Source organism: Euprymna scolopes, chromosome 30, assembly GCF_053919585.1.
Source record: "Euprymna scolopes isolate OS-2025 chromosome 30, ASM5391958v1, whole genome shotgun sequence".
NCBI classification, from domain to species: domain Eukaryota; kingdom Metazoa; phylum Mollusca; class Cephalopoda; order Sepiida; family Sepiolidae; genus Euprymna; species Euprymna scolopes.
Genome location: NC_136511.1, coordinates 88,437,631 through 88,461,090, shown reverse-complemented (window position 1 = coordinate 88,461,090; position 23,460 = coordinate 88,437,631). Strand labels below are relative to the sequence as shown.

Here is a 23,460-nt window from a genome sequence, read left to right as displayed (position 1 = left end):
ACAACGCATTACACCCAAAGGACAGTGTTGAACGACTATGCGAAAAGAAAAGAAGGCGATTTGTATAGAAGACTGTGAATAACACCAAAAAAAGAACTAGAAAAATACATAATGCAGAACACTGAAAGTATAATTATGGCAGTGAGAGACACTGAAAAAAAAATCACAAAATAGAAAACAGAGACAATGGATAAAACAAGAAAAGTGGGAAGGGAAACAACTACATGGAAGATTCGTAAGAATGACAAAAGATGAGAATAACGAAAACACCTGGATATGAATGCAAAAAGGACACATAAACCGGAAAGCTGAATCAAAAATAACTGCAGCACAAGATAATCAATCAATAAGAACCAACCACATCAAAGCAAAGATCGAGAAAACACAAGAAAACAGCAAATGTAGACTCTGTGACAAAGAGATGAAATGATAAACCGTATAATAAGCGAATGCAGAAAACTAGCCCAAAAAGAATACAAGAACAGACACGACCAAGTGGGGAGGGCATTACGCTGGGAATTATGCAAATACATGCATTTCGAACACGCAGTCAAATGGTACAAACATAAGCCAGGAACAGTATTTGAAAACAAGAATCACAAAATCTTATGGGACGATAAACCCATCCAAGCAAGAAGACCGGATGTTGTAATAATTAACAAGAAAGAAAAGTCCAGTTAAATTGTAGATTTTGCTGTCCCAGCTGACCACAGGCTGAATATCAAAGAAAAGAAGAAACATAAATACACAGAGCTAGCTAGAGAACTGAAAGGGATATGAATGATAAAGATAATAGTGGGAGCACTGGAAACAATTCCGAAAAGCTTTGAAAAAAGAATGTGAGAAATTAAAATCAGAGGAATGGCTCGAAAGATACAACAAATAACGATAATGAAAACAGCTGAAATGTTAAGAAAAACCCTTGAATGCGGAGACTAATACACTTGAGCCACATGTGTGGGCCAGACAAACTGCTGCAGAGGCAAAACGTGAAGAAACGTTACATGGAACCAAGATTATTGATGCTGCATATCTATAGATTCTCTGTCCTCTCCCCCACCCCCTCCCATTGCCCCATCAACCATCCCCCAAAGAATGATGCCAAATATTTGAAAAGGGTCAAGGAGGATGGAAAGACCGAGAAGAGAGAGTGTACCAGACCTTCGCTGGACAAGTGCGAAGAGAACTGGGACCAATGGTCACTGTTAGTGAGAAACCAATGATAAAAGGGTGTTGTGATAACGCAAAGTCATTTGCGAATGTTATCGAAAGAGGTGGAGAGTACTGGAAAAATGGAGACTTGTCACTAAGCCTCCAGCGAACACCACAGGTTGTCTTTAAAGAGAGATCCTTAATGACCTGTGTAAAAGCTCCATGTGAGCCAATAATAATAACAGACAAACAAATAAATGAGTGATAAAACAGGAAATAATCTATAAATAAATCTCACCTGTCTGTTATAATGTATATATGAATATATGTATGTATGTATGCCTCGCAAAACTTTTGACAGAGGCAACGGGTTTTCACGAGATCAGTATTATTTTTAAGCTTGACCCTTGGGACGACAAATATTGAAAAATTGGCCTAAAACATTAATTCCGCCACCCTCAACTGGGCAGTTTTCTACAGGGAAGGTCAGTTTTTTAGCTGACATTTTTTGCATGTCGTTTAACCCTCGCGTCTATAATGTCGGATAAAATGTGTTATTTCGACCGCCTGTGACGTCACAACCTGCTCAACATACCTGGGCAACACCGGGCATACAGGCTGGTGGTGATTATAATAATAATAATAATAATAATAATAATGTAGATTGGTTAAGAAATTGTCCAGAAGAGTTTCTCATCTTCTGACTAATGACAAAACAGATATGAAACTTTGATCGTGATCGAAGATTGGAAATATCCCAACTAGTCTAGGGCAAAGAAAACTCTGAAATAACACAAAACTTTCTCTGTGCTGCATTCTTGGATTTCTTTTCTTTTTATTTACTAATGACTCAGAACGTTTCAAGATCAGAAACCACTCGAGGATAAGAGTTAATTAAATGGATGTATTGTCAGCTGAATGAAGAATATTATGAAATAATGAATAGAATGAATAAAATTTTATTACTTATGGGAACTATTTCTGATAAGTATTTATTGATATTAGATTTGAAGACGATAATGTTGTATTCTGCAGGGGAGAAGAACTCCCATGATAATATCTTCCCTGGGAAATTCTTCATTTTATTTAAAACTTTACTTTATGAAAATTTTAATCTTTACTTTTATCCCATGTAATTTAGTAGAATTTTTCGGACAATTTAACAAAGATGTAGAAAGGATGAAAAGACAAATATACTTTAGTAAACAGACTTGAGCGTTCCTGATAAAAAAAAAAAAATCAATCACCCTTTCGTATCTTAATTAGTTTTTTTTTTTTTTTTTTTTTTTTTTTTAGATTGAACGAAGGCAACAAGCGAATGAAAAGGTGTTATAGCAATAAGAAAGCAAGAGTTATCTCCCTTAGACACTTTGAAGTTTTGCTAATTCGCATCTTCTTTTTACATCTTATTAGTGAACCTAACAAATTTTAGCATTTAAAGTTTTGTTTTAAATTAATTTTCCCCAGAACAGAATTTTTCCTTTTTTTTATTTTTATCAGATTTAAATATTTTGTGATGTAAGCTGTTGTACTTATTTTAAAAAGTCCGAGAATTTTACATGATCTTTTATTCTGTGCATTTCATTTAAAATAGATGTGTAATGTTTCTTTAAAATTTTGGAAGAAAATATGCTTGTAAAAATATTTTTTAAATTATCAAAGTTGAAATCTTTTTTCCAAAATTGTGGATGAGTTTGAAGAACCTTTATTATCATTAATTAAAATTAGATGTGTTATACAATGATATTTCACTAAAACATGTAAATCATACTACATAACTTAAAAATATGTCTCTTTACTTCTGTATTATCACCGTTTCATTCCCATTACAAACTCCATAAATGTTCTGAAAAAAACATCCTTCACAACACAAACACCATGAATCAATATTTAAAAACAAAGAAATTAAATAAAAAATGTTTTTTATTTAATTTCTTTGTTTTTAAATATTGATTCATGGTGTTCGATTTTTTTTTTTGTTTTTATTTTTCCCAAATTCTGCAATAAAGAACCCCCAAAAGGGTTGATATGTCATAAAAGACAACCAAACAGTGTGTGTGTGTGTGTGTGTGTGTGTGTGTGTGTGTGTGTGTGTGTGTGTGTGTGTGCGTGCGTGCGTGCGTGCATAAAAGTATAAAATAAATCCAACAGTAGGAAATAAAATGGAAAAGCCGATGATCTCAACGTTTTGCTAAACTGTTGCTGGGGCTTTTCTAAATAAAAAAAGCTAAAAGTGGTAAAACTTGTTCTTAAACAACAATTCTAGGTATTTAGCTCCATATCTCTCATAATGCCCACTTATGCATAGCAGTTGGGTTTCAAAATCAATAAAAATCGGTTAATTAGTTTAACTATGAATTCTGTGCATTATAAAATACACTTTAATATTAAGATTGAGTTATGTTAGAAAAAACTTCCATTTTTATTATATTTTGCAAATGACTCGACAATATGTAAGCATATATAAAATATGTAAGCATATATAAAATCCATAAGTTTTTGTAAATATAAGAATATTCGTCTCAGGTATAATTAATTTCCACACAGATTTTGCATCACTATCTGAATTTTCACATAACACTTTTTATATTCAATTCAGTCAAATTAAATATAGCCCATCTTGTGATCCATTATGTTTATCAGTCCTTTTCCAAAATTTATAATGATCAGTTAATTAGTTTTGGTGTGAATATATATATATATATATATATATATATATATATATATATATATATATATATATATATATATATATATATATGGTGCTTGTGCACTTATTGAACTGCACTATTTTTAAACAGTATTTTCAAGTTAAATTAAAGTTTTACAATACCTTTTTTTTATTAAATTGTTTAGTGAAAGTACAGAAGAATTACAAAACACCCTTATCGCCCCATGTTTAGAATGGCTTTCTAAATAAGTTATATTATTTCAGCACGGTTCAATATTGCATAAGTACCATATATATATATATATATATATATATTCTTTTTTTTTACCTACATTGGCAGATAAGTAACTTTTATAGCAATTATATTCCTCTTCTAATTTATATAAGATGCAATATTTACCTGTACATCCACATCTAGGATATGTTAGAAAATGAAATACAAAATTCTGGGCATGCATGTTACGCCCGGCAAAGTCGAAAGCAAGTTCGACAACTCTAGAAGGGTCACATCAGTATTTTACACCGTCAAATCACGAATATTACGAATTATTAAAGTTTTAAAACTTAAAATAAATATTTTAAAAATATTTAAATACTTTTTATATTTTTTTAATATTTTATTTATTTTAAGTTTTACGCATTCTTTTATTACGCACGACAAAGTTTCACGGTTTAAAAAAATATATTTTAATATTTTTAATATACTTTTTTTTTATTTTGGTTCATTACTTCAGATTTTATTTTGTTTTATTTTGTTCGTTTAAGACTTTCTAAAAAGTGTTTCGTTTTTTTCTTAACAAAATAAGACAAGATTTGACGGTGTAAAATACTGATGTGACCCTTTTAGAGTTTTCGAACTGCAAGACTGCCAAATTCTGATAGTTACAAATAATTTCCATTGCAAAGCTGTACAATGAACTCGAAATACAGTTAAAGGGAGATAACTCAAGTTATCAATTCTACATTTCAGATGAAGATGGAATTTAAAAAGAAGTTTTTTTTTGTTTTTTTAATGTACCAAAAAAAAAAAAAAGAAAATCAAAAAATATCAACTTTGTATCGACACATTAGTTGTGTTCAATTAATTTCTTTTGATAATTAGATACATGACATATCTATGAATATTCTAATATGAATTTATCAATGATTATTTTCCTAAGGTCTTTTGTCACATATAGCCCACAATATATACAAAAATGTACATGCTTTAAGTTTTGTTTGAAAAAAAAAAAAAGCAACTTATAATTTTTCTAATTATCTATATTGTATAATAAACTATAGTATATATATATATATATATATATTAATATTGGGATGATTAATCGGAATCAGGAATCGGAAAAATCAAAACTTTTGGGGGGTATCGGAATCGGAACAATTTGTGCCTAATTTCCGATTCCAAAATCGATTCTTTTAATATTTCTCAAACTTAATTTTCCATTGCTTGTAATGATGATAAATCTTTCTTTTTAAACTATTAGTAAAACTAAACTCTATAGATCATAAATATAATTAAGATGAAACTTTTTTATTTGCATAGAAGAAAGAAAACAAAACTTGAAACTTTGTGACAATTCACTAAGTAAACTGTACAAGAATGCAGTTTATTTACAAGCTATCAAAAATATTGCTTAAAATTAAAGATTTTGTCAAGAAAAATATAAATCATTATCGATAATTTAATAAAAATAGAATATAAAAAAAATGTTTTTTATTAATCTTTAATTTATCTATTTTATGGATTTATGCTTTTGTCCAGTTGGGTTTTGTCCGGTAGGTTTTTGTCTGCTCCCTCACACAGCATTGAAGAATATAACAAGGAATGGATAAAATGTTGGATTGAATTAGAAATGAATTTGTGAATTTTAATGATTCTGTATGAAAAACTTTTAGCGTTAAATTTTCTTTGATTCTGCTGTTATCATTTACTTATGCTTAGAATTAGGAATTCCACGGCGTCAGATGCTGATTGAAATCAAATGTTCAAGTATTTTTGTAGCTGCTTGCCAAATGTCTGGATAAAGCTTCTCAGTTCACAGTTCAAATGAATGGACAAGTTTTATTTTCTCAGAGATTTCACAGTTTAAATTAATAGACAAGTTTTATTTTCTTGGAGCCGCTTTGTCTGACCACCGAAATTATATCTACATTTAAAAGTACATTTCCAATGATAATCCACTTTTTGGGGCAATATTTGGTAACCCACTAAAAATAAAATTATTTTAGAATTTAGTATGGAGGGTTAATAGCGCATATAAATTTATGGCAATTATTGAATAAGTGATTAAAAATAGCTCCTGGTCCAAAAGTCCTATTAAAAAGCAGCTACCCCTACCACAAAATTATAGTTTTAAAAATATCTTAAAATGTTAAGTTATTTAAAACCAGATAAAATCGATTTTTATAAGTTATTAGCATGCTTCATACTACTGTGCTCATGTTGAATGTTCCTATTTATTTACCTCCCCTCGACGGTAAAGTCAGACACAAGGTCGTCTTTTAATGTGGGGAATATTCAGCTCCAAAAAAGGGGCACTCTGGGTTGGAACAAATATTAAAATTGCCTCAGTTTAGAAGGATTTCTCCTTCATTGAACGAGGAGAGAATAGGTGAAGTGTAGCAGCAGAACAAATACACTTTGCTAACATTTCAATTGATATAATCTCTGACCGAAATTCTTTACAGATTCTCATGTTTAATAGAAAAATTCACGAGTTTAACACAAAACAGAACAATTAGCGTATTTATATTTTTTTTTAATTGGAGTGAGGGATGGGGACCCTCTTCTTAAAACAATATCGCCTGCAAGAACTGGTCTAAAATTATTTTGAATCGATATTTATTCAATTGCCCTTTTTTCCAAGCTGACCAAAATGGCCGTTTTACTGTTGCCCTTTCTTCTGTTGTCCTTTCTTCCATTGCATTTTTTCCGTTGCCCAATTTTCCTTAATTCATAAATTTAATGTAAAATGATCAACCATTCTAATTGTTTTAAAGCAGTTAACTAAATGTTCAACCACTAATCCCAAAGCCCAAGCGGCAAAATCATAAAACCACAAGTAATCACTTTATTTTTCGTATTGTCACCCGGACTTAGGGTTAGTAGTAGAAAGGGGTCGTGTGTTCTGTCATGACTTTTGACAATTAAATATTTTATACTATAGTTTGACCAGGAACATGAACATGTCCAAAATTAAAACAAACAAAATCCGTCACCTGTTCTTAAAATACTGTTTGGCTTGAAAGAGGTGATCATTTTATGTTAATTTTATATGCGAAAATGTTTTTCAGATTGTTTACATGCAATGGCCTAAATAATGGCGAATCGAATTTCTCTTTTCACAACAAAAAGTTATAATTGCGATTGAAGAAAAATGAAAATGGAAGAAAAAAACACTAATAATTGTTTTACACGTAACTGTTAAAATTAAATAAAAACCTATAAACACTCATAATTATAAAAAATACAAAACGATTTATTTAGGAATTTAAGCTGCCGAATCAGTTTCACACATAAATTTAACATAAAATAACCGTTTTTTTCCGAAAAATTCTAGTGTGTTAGGGTAGTTAACCAAAAACAAAATATTTTTTCTATTAGAAATAAACTATGTGCGTTTGTTTGGGAGGCGGGAGGTCCACTTTTTTAAGCAATTACGCATGGTTTTATGATGTTGTCAATCGAACTTAAGTTAGTTCAAAACAATTTAGTTAACATCGATAAAGAATTAGAATGGCCCACAAATGATTATTATTTTACGTTAAATTTATATTCGAAACTGAGCTTCTACTTTAAATACTTTTCTTTCCGTCAAGTTTTTTTAAAGGTTTCACACATAATCCCCTACAGAAATAATATTTCATTTTGGAATCGGGATTTAGTTGAGAGTGTTTATCTACAATTATTATTATTATTATCATCATTTGCATCTCGGGTTTTTTTTTCACAAAAACCAAATCAATTTAATAACCACCAATTTTTTATAAATAAAATAAAATTTTCACTTCATTCATAGAAAGAAGGCACTCAATAGTTAACAAACCCACGCCCTCTCCATGTTCAAAATGGTTTTCTAAATAGTAACATTTTTATTTAGAAATTCGTTTGTAAAAATGGGAAGGGCGTTGTTAAATATTTTATTCTTACATCGTTTTCTCATTTTGTCTTTCAATCGTTGACTATTTTCAACTGTTTATGAAAACTTTCAAGTAACATGTAGCCTACTGTACACTAACGACGAACTGATACAATCTGGCTTTGTTTTAAAATCAAAATAATTCTTTTGTATACAGGGAAATTAGCGAGGCTTATGTAATAATTTACAAAAACCAACAAATCTTTAATTAAATATTTATAAATTTTAAAAGAATCGAAATCGGAATTGGGAATTATATCAGAATCGGAAATTTAGAATGGTATAGGTAATTTTATTGGAATCATCCCATCACTAATATATACATATAACAAGCCACCTGGTGTTGTCCGGTCATAAAATACGTTTAATTATATTTTAATTTATGCAGATTTCGTATTTATTAGAATGGAGGCAGTTCTCTATTGATTCTTATATATTATGTTGTACCGAATATATAGTAGTGATTTCAAAAGTAATAAAAAAAAACATGACTTTAATACCATTTGAATAGAATCTAAACCAAAACATTTAGTGGTCCAGTCTTAGTGGTTACTGTTTGAACTATCGTCAGATGATTAAGAAAAAGTTAAAATATAATGTATAAATTTATATTTGTGCATGCATGCAAATGTACTTTAAGTCAACTTACACCTGCCAAGTCCCAATTTTGTTTATTTTGGATTCTTCAACTATTATTTTTACCGGCTAAAGACCAAATTAAATTTGTTCTAGAGATCCAAATCCATTAAATATAAAGTTTCAAGTCTGTAAACCAAAAATTGATGGAAGAGTGTACTAGAGACCATTCCACAGACAGACAAAGTCGCTTTAAAATAAATAGATAGAATACATTTATATCTACACACACACACACTTGCTAGTATGTATGTGTATATATATATATATATATATATATATATATATATATATATATATATATACACACACACACACACAAGGAAACGCAACGTTGTTCAGTATTGAATAGGGATAAAAAAAATTCCTTCCTACCATACTTTTATTGCCATGTAGATCGGTGAAATTGCCCATCTTTTTAATCAAATCTATGCAATGACAGTCCAAAATATATCTGTCTGTAGAGAATCTATTGCTGATTTTATAAAACTATCTGTAAATAATGGTTTCATTAAAAATTTTAAAATGCAAAAGTCAAGTATCATTAGTAATTGTCTGTATTTTTGAGATGAGGTGTTTTCATTGATTGAGACTGTCGGACTGACTTCCTCATCTTGGTTGTTATTGTTACAACGTTTCGGCCGTTTTGCCCTCCAGCCTTCGTCAGGTGTTTTGTATCGAACTGGGGAACCGTTTGTTATGAGTCTCGAACCCAACCCATTATTATTATTATTACGGGGGTACCGTGTTCGGACTCCAGCTAGGCTTTGGGACATAGTTGCTGATTCTCTGTTTTGAATGTTACTTTTTCACTGCTTTCGTTCAGGATTGAACTCAGCACCTTTGGGTAACTGTGAACTTTGATACAACGTCTAGGACCACTCGGCCATAAAACACCTGACGAAGGCCGGAGGGCAAAACGGCCGAAACGTTGTGACAATAACAACCAAGATGAGGAAGTCCGACAATCTCAATCAAGTATCATTGTTCAATTGTTCTCTAAAGAAAAATATTCATTTTGAATGCCGCTTGTTCTTTTCAAAGAACCAACTGTTGATTTTATGAAATTTTTAGGGTTTAGATGCTTTTAGGGTACAACCTAAGAAAATAATTCAATACAAGCTTCTGAAATGACGAACACAACAACTTCATAAAATGTAACACATAACAGGTTTATTAAGGAGAATGTGTACCAGGTGATATGTTCCTGGTCAAAAGCTGGACTCTGGCTACCTGGTGCTATCATGCTAGTTATTCCCAGTGGAATCATCAATACCGGTTGAAATAACGCCGAGGTGGAGAGAGCGAAGAAAAAGGGTCCGTTTCGTTTGGTGTCTGTCTCAGTAAGGGAGAGTTCTTATTCTTCAAACTGGATGCTGGCCGAATTCCTTAGGGGATAGAAAGGATCAATGCACCGTCCTCCTGATTGGTCAGTATGTGGCCAAATAGCACAGGGGGGGGAGAGGCATTGATTCGTGAAAGGAAAAAGTTCTATTTGTTTCACAACTTATTTTTACATAATCACTTGAATTAAAGTTAAACGTATTAAAGGCAAGTATCATAGTTCAATTGTGCTATAAAAATACATTCATTTTGAACGCATTTCTTATATAATGAATCTGTAATTTATTTCATAAAATGGGTCGTTCAGCTTGTGCGGTGATAAACCTTCCTAAATGCACGTTTTATGTGAATTTGTATAAAAATGTTTACTTTGGTCAAAATCGAACTTCCTTTTTTAATCGGATTTTTTCAATTATTCATACTTATCAGATGCATTCTGAGACACATCTCCCTGTGAAATTTAAAACAAAATTGGCTCAGCTCTTTGAGTCTCACCCGCGTCCACACACACACACACACACACACACACACACACACACACACACACACATATATGTGAATATGAGTTTGGAGTAACCTCCCTTGTATATTTCAATAATCAAATCGAGTCGCCTCCCTTGATTTAAAAAAATAAATTCGTATATTTTCAAGTTTTATTAACGTCAAATGTTGTTTTCGTACATTTTTAGAATTCTTACGATTAGCTTAATAATTAGGTCGGATATAAGTCGACCAAAAGTTTCTCAACTTAGATCACAAGGTTTCGGTCGACGTATCTCCGATCTTCTTCAAGGGCATCTCTGCACTGCATCTTTTCGAACTCGCAATATGTCAAACTCGGAAATCTATACAGATTTGGGAACTGAATCCGATGTTAAAACTGTCAAGTAGTTTTAATTTAAATTTTATTTATTATCGTCTGTAGTGATGGTGGAACTATTAATTTCTATAAGAATGTCTCTTAGAACTCAATAATAATCAACATCTTTATCGCTTGCATCAACGGTTCATATGGAGTAGAAATTATCGGAGCTTTGAGCTTAATTATCCTATTTACAATGCCTCCCCACAGGACAGAGACACTAGGGTCGTTTTTATGTCGGGTTTCTCAACTACCTCTAATGATATATTTTAATGGCATGGCTTTCTAAACAAAATCCCTAGTAACTACATGTAAAAAAATAAATAAAACACACACACACACACACACACACACACACACACACAAAGAGAAAAATAATCTTTGATTAATTAAATCAGTAGAATGACGCAGACGCAGAGCATTATTTTGTGTTATATTTTGTGTGTGAAAAAAAGGATTAATGATTGCTCGAGAAGAGAAGGATCGACGTGCACTTACCTTGAATACTAACCAAGAAGAATTATTGTTGTTATTCACCCTTTTAAGTTTTATTTTGTGCTCCAGATCACGTGATAGTTAATCATCTGACCCTTCCATTATATAAGAGGGGAGATTCTCTTGTCTTTTTTCTCTTTTTCTTCACCACAATTTGATTCAGTTGCTGTGATTGAAAGTAAATCTTTTTCACTTTCGTCTGGCGAAGATACTACAAGACGGTTACGTCGCGGAAGGAGGCAATTCTTTCGCAACCTAAGGTAAGTGCATTGCTCCCTTCTCGATCTGAGCGGTCATTGATTCTTTGCTGGAAATTAATTTTTTCACATATTTGCGAAAGAAACCCCATACTAACATGGATGTGAGTCAACCAGATTTAAGGAAGAGAATTTCTCTTCTTTGGACTAAAATCCGAACGATTCTGGAGATGGCAAATCTGGAGGATGAACTCTGTTAAATCCTTCTCTGCACTGCAGAAATAGGTGGAGGAATATTTGACTGAAGTAGACATATGTGTTAGTAAAATCCAACTTCAATCTTCTGAGGAAGAGGATTGGATTCAAATTGAGAGGGAGTCTTTTGCACACACCCTGAGATTCCGAAGAGAATTAGAACATCTTGAGTTAAAGCTCCTCCCAGTGGCCATGGACTCTCTGAGTCTTCCATGTTCCCCAGAAGTTGGAAGAGTTGGGGCCTCATTTACTGTAAAACCACCTCAAATTAAGATCACGGAACCCACCTTCGATGGATTGGACATGCAATCTAACCCTATGAGCTTCAAGGATTTCTTGTCACGTTTTGAGAATTGTGTAGCTGGCATGGCCAATGATGCCGAAAGACTGAATTTTTTTAAGTGTTCTGTCTGGCCAACCCCTGTTGTTGATTAATCATCTTTCCATCAGCAACAGAAATTATAAGGTGGCTCTTTCGGTCCTGAAGAGCGAGTACTTCGATGAAGATGAAATAATAGATAATATCTTCCAAGACATTAGATTTTTCCTGTAAACAGGACAGATCCGTTACTGCCCTGGCTAACTACATATCCAAAGTAGCCTCCCTATTGGCTGAGTTGGAGGGCTCCTTCGACTGTTCGTTTTCAAACGACCTTTCTTCTGGGGCTCGGCTTATGGCCAAGATTCTCTTTGCAAAATTCCCCAAGGAGGTCAAGGAGGAGTTGATCTTAATTTCGGGTAGGAGAATCCCCACCTTGTCATCAATTCTGAGAGATACTAAGGAAGCGGTTAAACGTCTCCTTATTAAGGGGGATAAGATCCCTGGGTCGGCTTGTAACACTATGCGGGGGGCCTTAGGGAATGTACCTTCAGGACCTAGATCTGGTACTTCACGGAGAGATTCCTCTATTCAGTCCAACTCAGCCTATAGCATTCATGGTGGAAAATTCTCGAGCCTTCTCCTTGTTTTGTGTGTTACCTTTGGTAGGGGTGACAAAAGTGTTTCCGTCAACTGTTTGTTGAACACAGGCAGTGGACGGACTTATTTGTCCAGTAAGGTCTTGGACCCCCTCGGTCACTTGGAGTCCATTGGACATGATTGTTAAATTAGACTGACTACCATCCTTGGAAGATTGCGACAGGCGTTTTAAAGAGGTAGCATTGGAGGCTAGCATTGGATCCTGTTGTCCATTTTCCCTGACGGTGTTGGTACACGAAAATATTGATATTTCGGTACACATTGAGAATCTGGATTTTATTTTGGATGAATTTGAACGCCTCAAATGTCCCTTAGCCGCCAGATTTGACAAAGGCACAAATTTTATTCCAATTCATGGAATAATTGGGCTGGATGTCATTCAACATTTAGAGAGCCTTCAATTGGTTCCTTGTTTGCTTGGACAGGCATTTTTGACACCAATAGAACTCGTCTCCTTCGGTGAGGTGAAGCAGTTTTTACATACTGACCATTCTGTGGACAAGAACTCAGAATGCCTTACCTTCGATGCTGTACTTGCGTCGACTGCTGAGGTCAACCCATCTCTCCTATGTTTTGTGCTGGAGTGTCAGGGAATCTATGAAGACCCTCTAAGTGATTTCTTTCCTGAAATTGATGTACAAAGGGGTTTGGAGAGGATGTTCAGTGTGGAGTCACTGGGTATTAAAGAACAGGAACTGTCTAATTATGATGAACAGAAGATTGCTCTCTTTCGACAGTCTATTTCATTTAAGGATAACAAATATTATGTTCAGTTGCCATGGGAGGATGATAAGATCTCTTGTGTTCCTTCCAACTATGCAGTGGCTCTGCGAATATTGGAACGTGTCGTGCAGAGATTGGAGAAGAGGCAACTTTATCATGAATATTTGAAGGTTTTCCATCAGCAGGAACGGGATGGAATTATAGAGGAGATCTTTGTGCCTCCTCAACGGTTCGGAGAGTTTGTCTGGATTCCGCACAGGCCTGTCCTGAAATCGGACCCTACCTCCACCACTAAGATTCGGCCAGTGTTCAACTGCGGCTTCAAAGTTGGTGACTCTCCTTCCCTTAACGAGGCTACCTACCAGGGAATAAATCTTACTAGTGACCTACTAGATTTGTTACTTACCTTTCGTGCTAATAAGCACGTCATGTTAGCAGATATTAAGAAGGCCTTCTTAATGATCTGTCTGAAGCTTGAATCGGACAGGAATAAGTTCTGTTTTTTCCTAAAAGAAGGAGGTCGCCTACGCTGCTTCAGATACAACACAATTATTTTTGGGTATGCTGCTAGTCCATTTATATTAAATTATGTCCTTAAATACCATGCAGCACAGTTTCCCATGAATGATTGTAGATCCATGATGGAGAATCGGTTTTACGTGGATAATTTGGTTATGTTGCACGATGATCCCGATGAACTGTGCCGATTATATACACTCACCTGGGAACGATTGGGTCAGGGAGGATTCGAACTGCAGTCCTGTAATTCTAACCATGTGGCGATTCAAAACAAAATGCAGGAGCATGGTTCCCTGAGTGACCATGGCAACAAATGGGAGAAGGTGCTCGGATATAGATTCTGTCCTCTTTCAGACACTTTTTGTGTAGCAGCTGTTAAGTGCGACTCTAGTGCCTTTACAAAGAGACGGATCCTCAGCGAGACAGCTAGAGTCTATGACCCGTTATCATTGTTCCTACCAGTTTCGTTACGTGGCCGTATTTTGTTGAGTGAACTTTGGAAGAAGGGATTGGGAAGGGATGTAACGGTCCCACCAGAATACTTGTCCTTATGGAGGAAGCTTTCCCTTGATCTCTCTGAGCTGGAGACTATCTCCTTCCCCAGAAGAGCACTCAGCGAGAATGAGGCTGGCAAACTTTTTCTTTTCTGCGATGCATCTCCAGAGGCATATGGCTTCGCAGCATATGTAGTGCAAAATTGCCAATCTGGTCTGGTGTTTGCAAAAGCTAGGGTGGCTCCCTTGAAAAAGAAAACTTTACCCACCTTAGAACTTATGGCCGTGTTTTTGGCTCTCCTGTGCCTACCTACTTTGTTGAGGAATTTTGGAGGGTTCTCTCCCTCTGAGATTCATGTAGCCACAGATTCGCAGGTGGTCCTCTCTTGGCTGATTTCCGGAACAATTATAAGTAGAAACCTCTTTGCCCGGAATAGACTGAAGGACATCCAACAGATGAGTGCTGAGTTGGAAGCCACACTAGGTTTCTCGCCCTCATTTCGTTATGTCTCAACAACTGAGAATCGTGCCGATTTGATCACTAGGGGGTTAACTTTGAAAAGGTTCAAGGCTTGCCTTCAATTCTGGTGTACTGGTCCGGATTGGTTAAGTAGTGGGATCAGTCCACAGGCTGCACAGCAGTTGCCATGCCTCAGCCAGCACAGCCAAGTGGTGGCCCGTTCTTCTTGCAATGCTGCCATCCTACAGGGAGAGGAACCACCTACAGTTCTTCCTCTCGAAAGATTTTCTTCCTTTACCAAGCTATTGAGAGTGACTTTCTTGGTCCTCAGATTCATCCATCGGCTGCGTCGGTTAGAAGTTGACACGGAAAGGCTTGAAAACGATGCAGCGCCAGAGATATGTTGAGGAACTAGCATTCCTGCAGGATTCCTCAGGTAGGACAATTCCGGGTTTGGTGCGTGATCTTGACCTGTTCATTGATGGTGAGGGTCTTATCAGGTCAGGTGGCAGAATTGCAAGGTCTCTCCATTTCGACCCAGAAGTTAAACACCCTGTTCTGTTAGCAAAAGATCACCCAGTAATTCGGCTTATAATAATGGATGCGCATACAAGGTGTCAACACTTGGGGGTTGCATCCACTCTGGCAGAGTTAAGACGGTGTGGTTACTGGGTGCCCAAGGGGAGACAAGCAGTGAAAACAGTCCTGGCTTCATGTGCACTGTTCCGCAAGTACAATGCCAGACAAGTATTGCCCCCCAATGTGGCCAGCTTGCCTGCTTCACGTGTTGAACTGGAGGTTCCCTTCAAACACACGGGAGTAGATTTTACAGGCCACCTTTGGGTTAAGGAAGGGGCTAAGGTGGTGAAGATGTATCTACTTATCTTCACCCGTCTCAGTATCAGGGCTGTACATGTTGAGGTGGTACCAGACATGAGCGTGTTGTCCTTTTTGCAGGCTTTGGTATGTTTTACAAACCCAACAGCCATTTACTGTGACAATGCTAAGACCTTCATAGGAGATGGGCGGTTATTTAAGAGGTTGATGTTGAGCCACGATTATCAACAGAAGTTTGGCTCGTGTATGATTAAATTCTGTCCTATCCCTCTATTTTCACCTTGGGTAGGAGGTGTCTGGGAGAGGAGTATTCAGACAATTAAAAATTGTCTGCATAAGGTGGTTGGTAGAGGTGAGATAGATTATTTCATGTTACTAACCATAGTATCGGATATACAAAGGGCAATTAACAACCGCCCTCTAACTTATCGAGAATCCGCGGAGACTGAGCTGGAGGCAGTAACTCCAAACATGTTTCTGAGGCCCAATAAGAGTCCTGGACTACTTTTGAGTTTAAATGAGGAAGATTTTTCTTCCCACCTCCTTCCAAGTCGAGAGAAGCTTCTCAGGACCATGCAGGTACGAAACCAGTGTCTGGAGAAGTTCAGAGCACTATGGTATGATGAATACCTCTTAAGTCTCAGAGAGAAGCCCCTGGGCCGTTCAAGGGTGCCTTTCCGAAACAGGCTTAAGGTCGGAGATGTCGTTTTAGTTAAAAGTCCTCTTAAACCAAAACCCTTTTGGGTTCTCGGTATTATATTGGAAATGTTTTATGGTGAGGATGGTGTAGTAAGGTCTGCAAAGGTAAGGCAGGAGGGCAATGCAGCACACATTCACTCATTGAAGAACCTCTTTCCACTTGAGCTCTCTTTAAACAGCGAGAGCCAGGATCAGTCCATCCCTGCATCGGTCGATGGTGCAGTTTCCCTTCAATCGACTCCTTCCCAGGAAGAAGAGGTGATTTGGCTTTGTCGTGTATACAGTTCCCCGCAAGGTGATCAGGATATGATCTGTTGTGACGGCTGTGATGACGGGTGTCACTTCAGGTGTGTCGGAATTGTTTCTCCACCTCCGGAAAGGCAGAAGTGGTATTGTATGGATTGTGCACCTAAGAGACGACGACGAGGTAGGCCTAGCCTCCTCCCAGAATAGTTAGGGACTCAAAAAAAAAAAAAAATAAATAAATAAATAAATAAATAAAAAATACTAATACGTTAACTATATTAAGTAATTGCATGGCTTTATATTCTTTGTTTTTCCACGCATTTTCTTTTTTTTTTTAATATATGTGCTCCCCAAAACGAAAGTAATCGAAAGAATAACATTCAACAATCGTACTTATATACATATAACTACTTCATTTACTCACATAAAATTAATATACGAAAGTATAAATTTATGCGTAAACTTTAAGTATTTACTTCAAAAGTGCTCGATACGTAGGTAGAGCTAGTTAGTAAGTTATAAAATATATATGGCGATTAAGCTAAACTGAATATTCCACGTTTCATCCACTCTGAGATTCTTCAGACTTATGCGCATAAGTCTGAAGAATCCTAGAGTGGATAAAACGCGGAATATTTAGTGTGTCTTAATCACCATATATATAATGCACTAATATATATATATATATATATATATATATATATATATATATATATATATATATATGTATGTATAAAATGAAAGATTTTTTGGATTTCCTGACTCTTGTCTCACAATTTTTCGTCTGCTAAAATTTTAATCACGTGATTACGAGGTAGCGTCAATAAAATAAACCATTCATTCAAGTGCCGGTTGTTATTGATTTAACAGGTTACGATATTAAAAATCACGATACTTGTACAGTTTAGTCAAGACATTAAAAAATGAAAATATCGAAAAAAGTTTAAATTGTATGTATCTGTTATGGGACGGAGTTCTGAAAAAAAATTTAACTTAATTTCATCAAGTAGTTTTTTTTTTTTTTTTTTTTACAGCGAAAAAACAATTTGTTATGATACCGAGCAAAATGTTCGATTTTTAGGAAGAAAAGCTAGTATTAAAGATGAGGAGGGTGTCAGCGCTTTAAATGGAGTTATCTCCCTTTGTCATTTCTAAAATTCAAACAATTTTTTATTTTTAATCCAAGATGGCCGCCTTCAACGCGCTCTCATAAAAACGTTTTTCCGCAGTAAAAAAAAAAAACAAAAAAAAAAACTACTTGAAATTAAGTGAAATTTTTTTTCCGGAGAACTTCGTTAACGGATACATACAATTTACACTTTTTTCTATATTTTCATGTTTTAATGTCTTGACTAAACTGTACAAGTACCCAAATCACTTAATTAGTACTTATACACTTATGTTACCAGGCTGGTGAGTTTTTTGTAACTATTACTTTCACTTAAAAAATTCATAAACAAAAAAGATATCGTAAAACTTGAATTTATATATATATATATATATATATATATATATATATATATATATATATATATATATTGTATTGGTAGTAATTATTAAGTGTGTCTACCAAAAGAGTGCTCAATGTTTAGACAGAGCCAAAATAAGTTAATTTAGTATACAAACAAATGGCTACACATAAGCATACATGTTTCAACGAAAACCCAGTAAGGGAATCGCTTCGTCAGGCCAAGGACATCTCATGTACAAGTACCAAAATCACTTTATTAGTACTTATGCACAGAGATGTCCTTGACCTGACGAAGCGATTCCCTTACTGGGTTTTCGCTGAAACATGTATGCTTATGTGTAGGCATTTGTTTGTATACTAAATTAACTTATGTACACACACACACATATATATATATATATATATATATATATATATATATATATATATATATATATATATATATATATCTCATTTTGTTATATATATATTTTTAGAGAGCGGATTGACTTAGCGAGATAAAGGACGGTTTGAATAAATTCATGATTTAAATTTGTAATTATATAAAAAAAAAAAAAATTTTCAGTTGCGTGCACTTATGTGACCGAACTAGCGGGTGTATTGTAACTATTCTGAACTTTCACCTAACAATTTAATAAACAATAAGATAGTTTAAAACTTGAATTTAACTTGAAAATACTATTTTAAAAAATAGCACGGTAACATAAGTGCACAAGCACCCCTATTATATATATTTCTTTTCCAAAGGACCGTTTGAATAAATTTATTTAAATTTAAAGTGTTGTAATTATTTCCAAAAAAATAAAAACTAATGAGCCATGTAGGTAGAAGAAAAAAACAAACTTATTAGTCGTGGTAATATTTATTTATTGTATTTCCTTTTTTTTTTTGACACTTTTGTTCGTTTGTTTACTTCTTTGCAATATATCAATTCAATTCAAATAAGACAAGCCAAAAAGAGCAGTTCAATTTTTTCAACAGAAAACATTTTAAATTCGAATGCACTCAATTCAAAGAAAGAACAAGCAGTAAAATTATTTTCCAACGACCAATTTATCAACAGAAACAAACAACAAAAAGGAACTTGTATTTAGATAATTTACATTATAAAATTCTGCAATTTTTAATAAAATGTTGAAGGTGTCTGTCTTTGTGCAACCGTATTGTTGTCGCCACATGCACTTATGTTACTGTGCTTTTTTTTTTAAATAGTATTTTCAAGTTAAATTCAAATTTTACAATATCTTTTTTTCTTTATTAGATTGTTAGGTGAAAGTACAGAATAGTTACAAAACACCCGCTAGTTCGGTAACATAAGTGCACGCAACTGAAAATAATTTTTTTTTTTTTTTTTCTAATAATAATTACAAATTTAAATCATGAATTTATTCGAACGGTCCTCTATCTCGCTAAATAACCCCCCCCCCCGCTCCAAAAATATATATAATAAAATGATATATATAAATTCAAGTTTTACAATATCTTTTTTTGTTTATGAATTTGTTAGGTGAAAGTACAGAATAGTTACTGTGGGGAAAACCGTAACTTACCTGAATAGCACGAGTTTCGTATATATATTTTTTTCCTCTAATAAGAAGGGAGAAAGAAAGAGGAAGAAGAAAAAAAAAGTTAAAATGCCGACGTCGCATTTATATGTATGACGGTCATGCAAATATTTACGTGTGAGATATGCAAATTATAGGCGAGGAAGTTTGTTGAATGGGTATAAAAGAGGAAGGGAAAGGAACCACCGGCGAGTGGAAGACAGCATATTGGGAGAATGTGTGTCGAAACGAAACTATTTAAACGAAATCAGAAAAGAGGAACAACAAATTTGACTCGGTTCAAATTACCGTAGAAGATATTTTGGCCTTTTATATCATCTTTCGGCCATGGAAACCAAAATGTTTGATGTCCGGTTGATTCCGGAATTTAGTGGTGCTGCCGCTGATCTGCCCATTATCGAGTGGATTGAAAATGTGGAGTTTGTGTGTGAGCTTTGCACCATGAAAAATGTTGAGTGCACTCTGCCATTGAGATTGCGAGGTGGAGTGGAGCTCTGGCCATAAACAGGCAACTTAGTATGGAACAGAAAGTGGATGCAGAACAGATAAAGCAAGCCCTTATAACTGTGTATGCTACTGATGCATCTAATGCATATGACCAGTTTGTCACTCGACAACTTTGTCCTAATGAGAGGGTGCACAAGTTTTTTGCTGAGGTGCAACGCCTGGCCCGGTTGGTTGGGGGACCATTGCCTGAATGTTGGCTAACGTGTGCATTCATGTCTGGACTACCGCAACATGTTAAGCATGTATTACGTGCCTCATACAGGATGAGAACGATGAGTTCAGAACAACTGTTGATCCGAACAAAAGCTATCATGATTGATCACGACGGCCCTGCAAGAATTGGCTGCTGCTACATCTGCCAGACTATCACCTACAGAATCAGAGATGCGTATGAGAAAGAAATTCAACGGTCGCAGCAGAATGGATGGCTGGTGCCATATTTAGAAGGAGAACTTGGCCCACACAAAGGTCTAATTCCCTTAATGGCGGTTGTAATGTAGTAGAAGCACAAGATATGTCCAGTTCTTGATTACTGGGAATCAATCGAATTTGTGGATACCTTCACTGCCAATGCAGAAGTGTGCGCACAGAAACTAAGAGAGTGGCGGCGACAAGGAGTTAATGTCTGGCTTATGGATCTGCGGAATGCATATCTTCAAATCCATGTTGACAAAGCATTATGGTGATTTCAAACAGTTATTTTCGAGAGTCAGCACTTTTGTCTCACGTGGTTGGGATTCGGCCTGAATGTGGCGCCACTTATTATGAAGTCTGTAATAGATGCGATCATATCTCAGGACCATGCAATCAAAAATGCCACATCAGCATATGTGGATAATATTTTCATTAATGAAAGTGTAGTTCCTGCGTCACGCGTGCAACAACATTTTTTAGACTATGACCTAGTTTCCAAGGATCCAGTGCAACTGAAAGGTGAAGCCAGAGTTATGGGTTTGCAAGTCTGGGAGAAAAATGGCACACTGCAATGGTAATGAGTAAGTCCAATTCCAGGAATCCCCAATGAATTGAACCGTTGATGTGTATTTTCTCTTTGTGGGGAAACTCGTTGGTCATTTCCCGTATGTAGATGGCTCCTGGTGGCAGTCACATTTATCAAACGCCTAGCAACTACAGTATCGAAAGGCTGGGGTGACAGAATCAAAAATACATCTCTTTATCACATGTTGGCAGAAACTGTGAGCAAAGTATGAGAAGCAGATCCCGTTGGAGGAGCCTGGTGCGTGGACGGCAAAGACGTTACAGTCTGAGTGGATGCAAGTTGCATAGCCACAGGAGTGGCCTTGGAGGCGAATGGAATGGTCATTGAGGATGCGTGTTGGCTACGTTCTACTAATGACGTTCAACACATCAATCTAGCTGAACTTGACGCAGCACTCAAAGGAGTCAATTTGGCCCTTCAGTGGAAGACAACAGTGTTACACTTAGTTACTGATTCAGTGTGTGTGCACCGATGGATCTCTGACACTTTGACTGGGAAAGCGCGTGTGAACACAAAAGCAGCTAGTGAAATGCTCATCAGGCGACGGTTAGAAACTTTGAAATCACTGGCAAAAGAATATGAATTGTTCATTGATATGAAACTCGTGAAGTCCTATCAGAATCATGCAGATAGTCTCACCAGAGTGCCATGCAGGTGGATGGATCTACTCAAGGAAGGAAAAGAGCCGATGTGTGGGAGTTGCACAGCAGTAGGATAACTGGATTGGAACCAGGTGGCGGATATCCATCATCAAAATGGACATCCAGGAGTAAAACAAACTCTATATTTTGCCAGGATGGTGGACCGCAAGTCTCCAAAGAGACTGCTAAATCTGTTGTGAAAGCATGCGAAACATGTCGATCAATAGATACAGCACCTGTGCGCTGGAAAAAAAGAAAAATTGGTGTAAAGAACCACTGAGACAGACTGACAATGGACGTAACCCACCACAATGGTGAGAATTTTTTTAACTATTATCGACTGTGGACCCTCTAGATTTGCAATCTGGCGGCCACTGCATCGGACAGGTACGACCAATGTAATCCAAAAGTTGGGGAGTATTTTCCTTGATCGAGGCCCACTGACGGAAATACTGACCGACAACGCTACTGCTTTCACCAGTAAGGAGTTCCAGTCATTTGCAAAAAGTTGGAACATACATCTGCGATTTCGATGTGCGTACTCACCAAGTGGAAATGATATTATAGAGCGAAGCCATAGAACAATTAAGACTATTCACAGCCAAAAAGAACTTCGATACTGGAGGTGGTCTACTGGCACAACCTCACCCCAGAGGATTACATTCCACCTTCCACCGCACCAGGGGACGTGCTACATAGATACCATGTACGAATCCAACGTATCTAAGCTAACCCAATGCCCAAACCAGAAATGACTGGAGGGAAGTATGAAAAAGGAGACATCGTTTGGTTTAAAAATCCACATGGCAGATGCACAACAAAATATAACACTGGTCGGGTTACTGAAGTAATCAGCCTGCAGTCTGTGAAAGTTGATGGGGTGCTTAGGCACGTTAAAGACCTTCGACCTTAACCTGGATGCACTTGTCAAGTGACGAAAGTGATTCTGAGGACAGTGAGTGGCTAATCCATTTTAATTCAGATCCGCTTGAGAATGATTCTATGCTAGCAACCTCCCAACTGATGAGGTGTCCACTGAAAGCTCACCCACAGATGAGCGTACGCATGAAAGTCAGGGCCATGTTATTCCTCTTCGAAGAAGTATCCAACAGAGATGGATACTACCTCCCTGCCCTGTTCGTGATCATGAGATCAGTGGGGAGCTGTGGGGAAAACCGTAACTTACCTGAATAGCACGAGTTTTGAGAAAGAAAAAAAACGTTAAAATGCTGACGTCGCATTTATATGTATGATGCTCATGCAAATGTATGTGGAAGATATGCAAATTAAAGGCGAGGGAGTTTGTTGAACAGGTATAAAAGAGGAAGAAGAAGGAACCACCGGTGAGTGGGAAGACAGTGTGTTGGGAGAACGCGTGTCGAAATGAAACTAAATCAGAAAAGAGAGAACAACAAATTTGACTCGGTTCAAATACAAAACACCCGCCAGCCTGGTAACATAAGTGCATAAGTACTAATAAAGTGATTTTTAACATCGTATTCAGCTAAATCCGTAACAAATGGCACCTGAACGAATGGTTTATTTTATTGACGCTACACCGTAACCATGTG

General features: G+C 35.9%; 3 protein-coding genes across 6 annotated transcripts in view; 2 read left to right on the top strand and 1 right to left on the bottom strand.

The window, feature by feature from the left end:
- Positions 1–23,460, bottom strand: part of LOC145254609 (uncharacterized) — a 1,148,515-nt gene that overhangs the window by 634,774 nt on the left and 490,281 nt on the right. The gene's annotated exons all lie outside the window — the stretch shown is intronic.
- LOC145254534 (uncharacterized) lies at positions 13,384–15,330 on the top strand. Its single transcript, XM_080113060.1, has one exon. The coding sequence runs from the start codon at positions 13,384–13,386 to the stop codon at positions 15,328–15,330; it is 1,947 nt and encodes a 648-aa protein (XP_079969186.1).
- Positions 15,521–16,912, top strand: LOC145254533 (uncharacterized). The gene has a single exon (XM_080113059.1). The coding sequence runs from the start codon at positions 15,521–15,523 to the stop codon at positions 16,910–16,912; it is 1,392 nt and encodes a 463-aa protein (XP_079969185.1).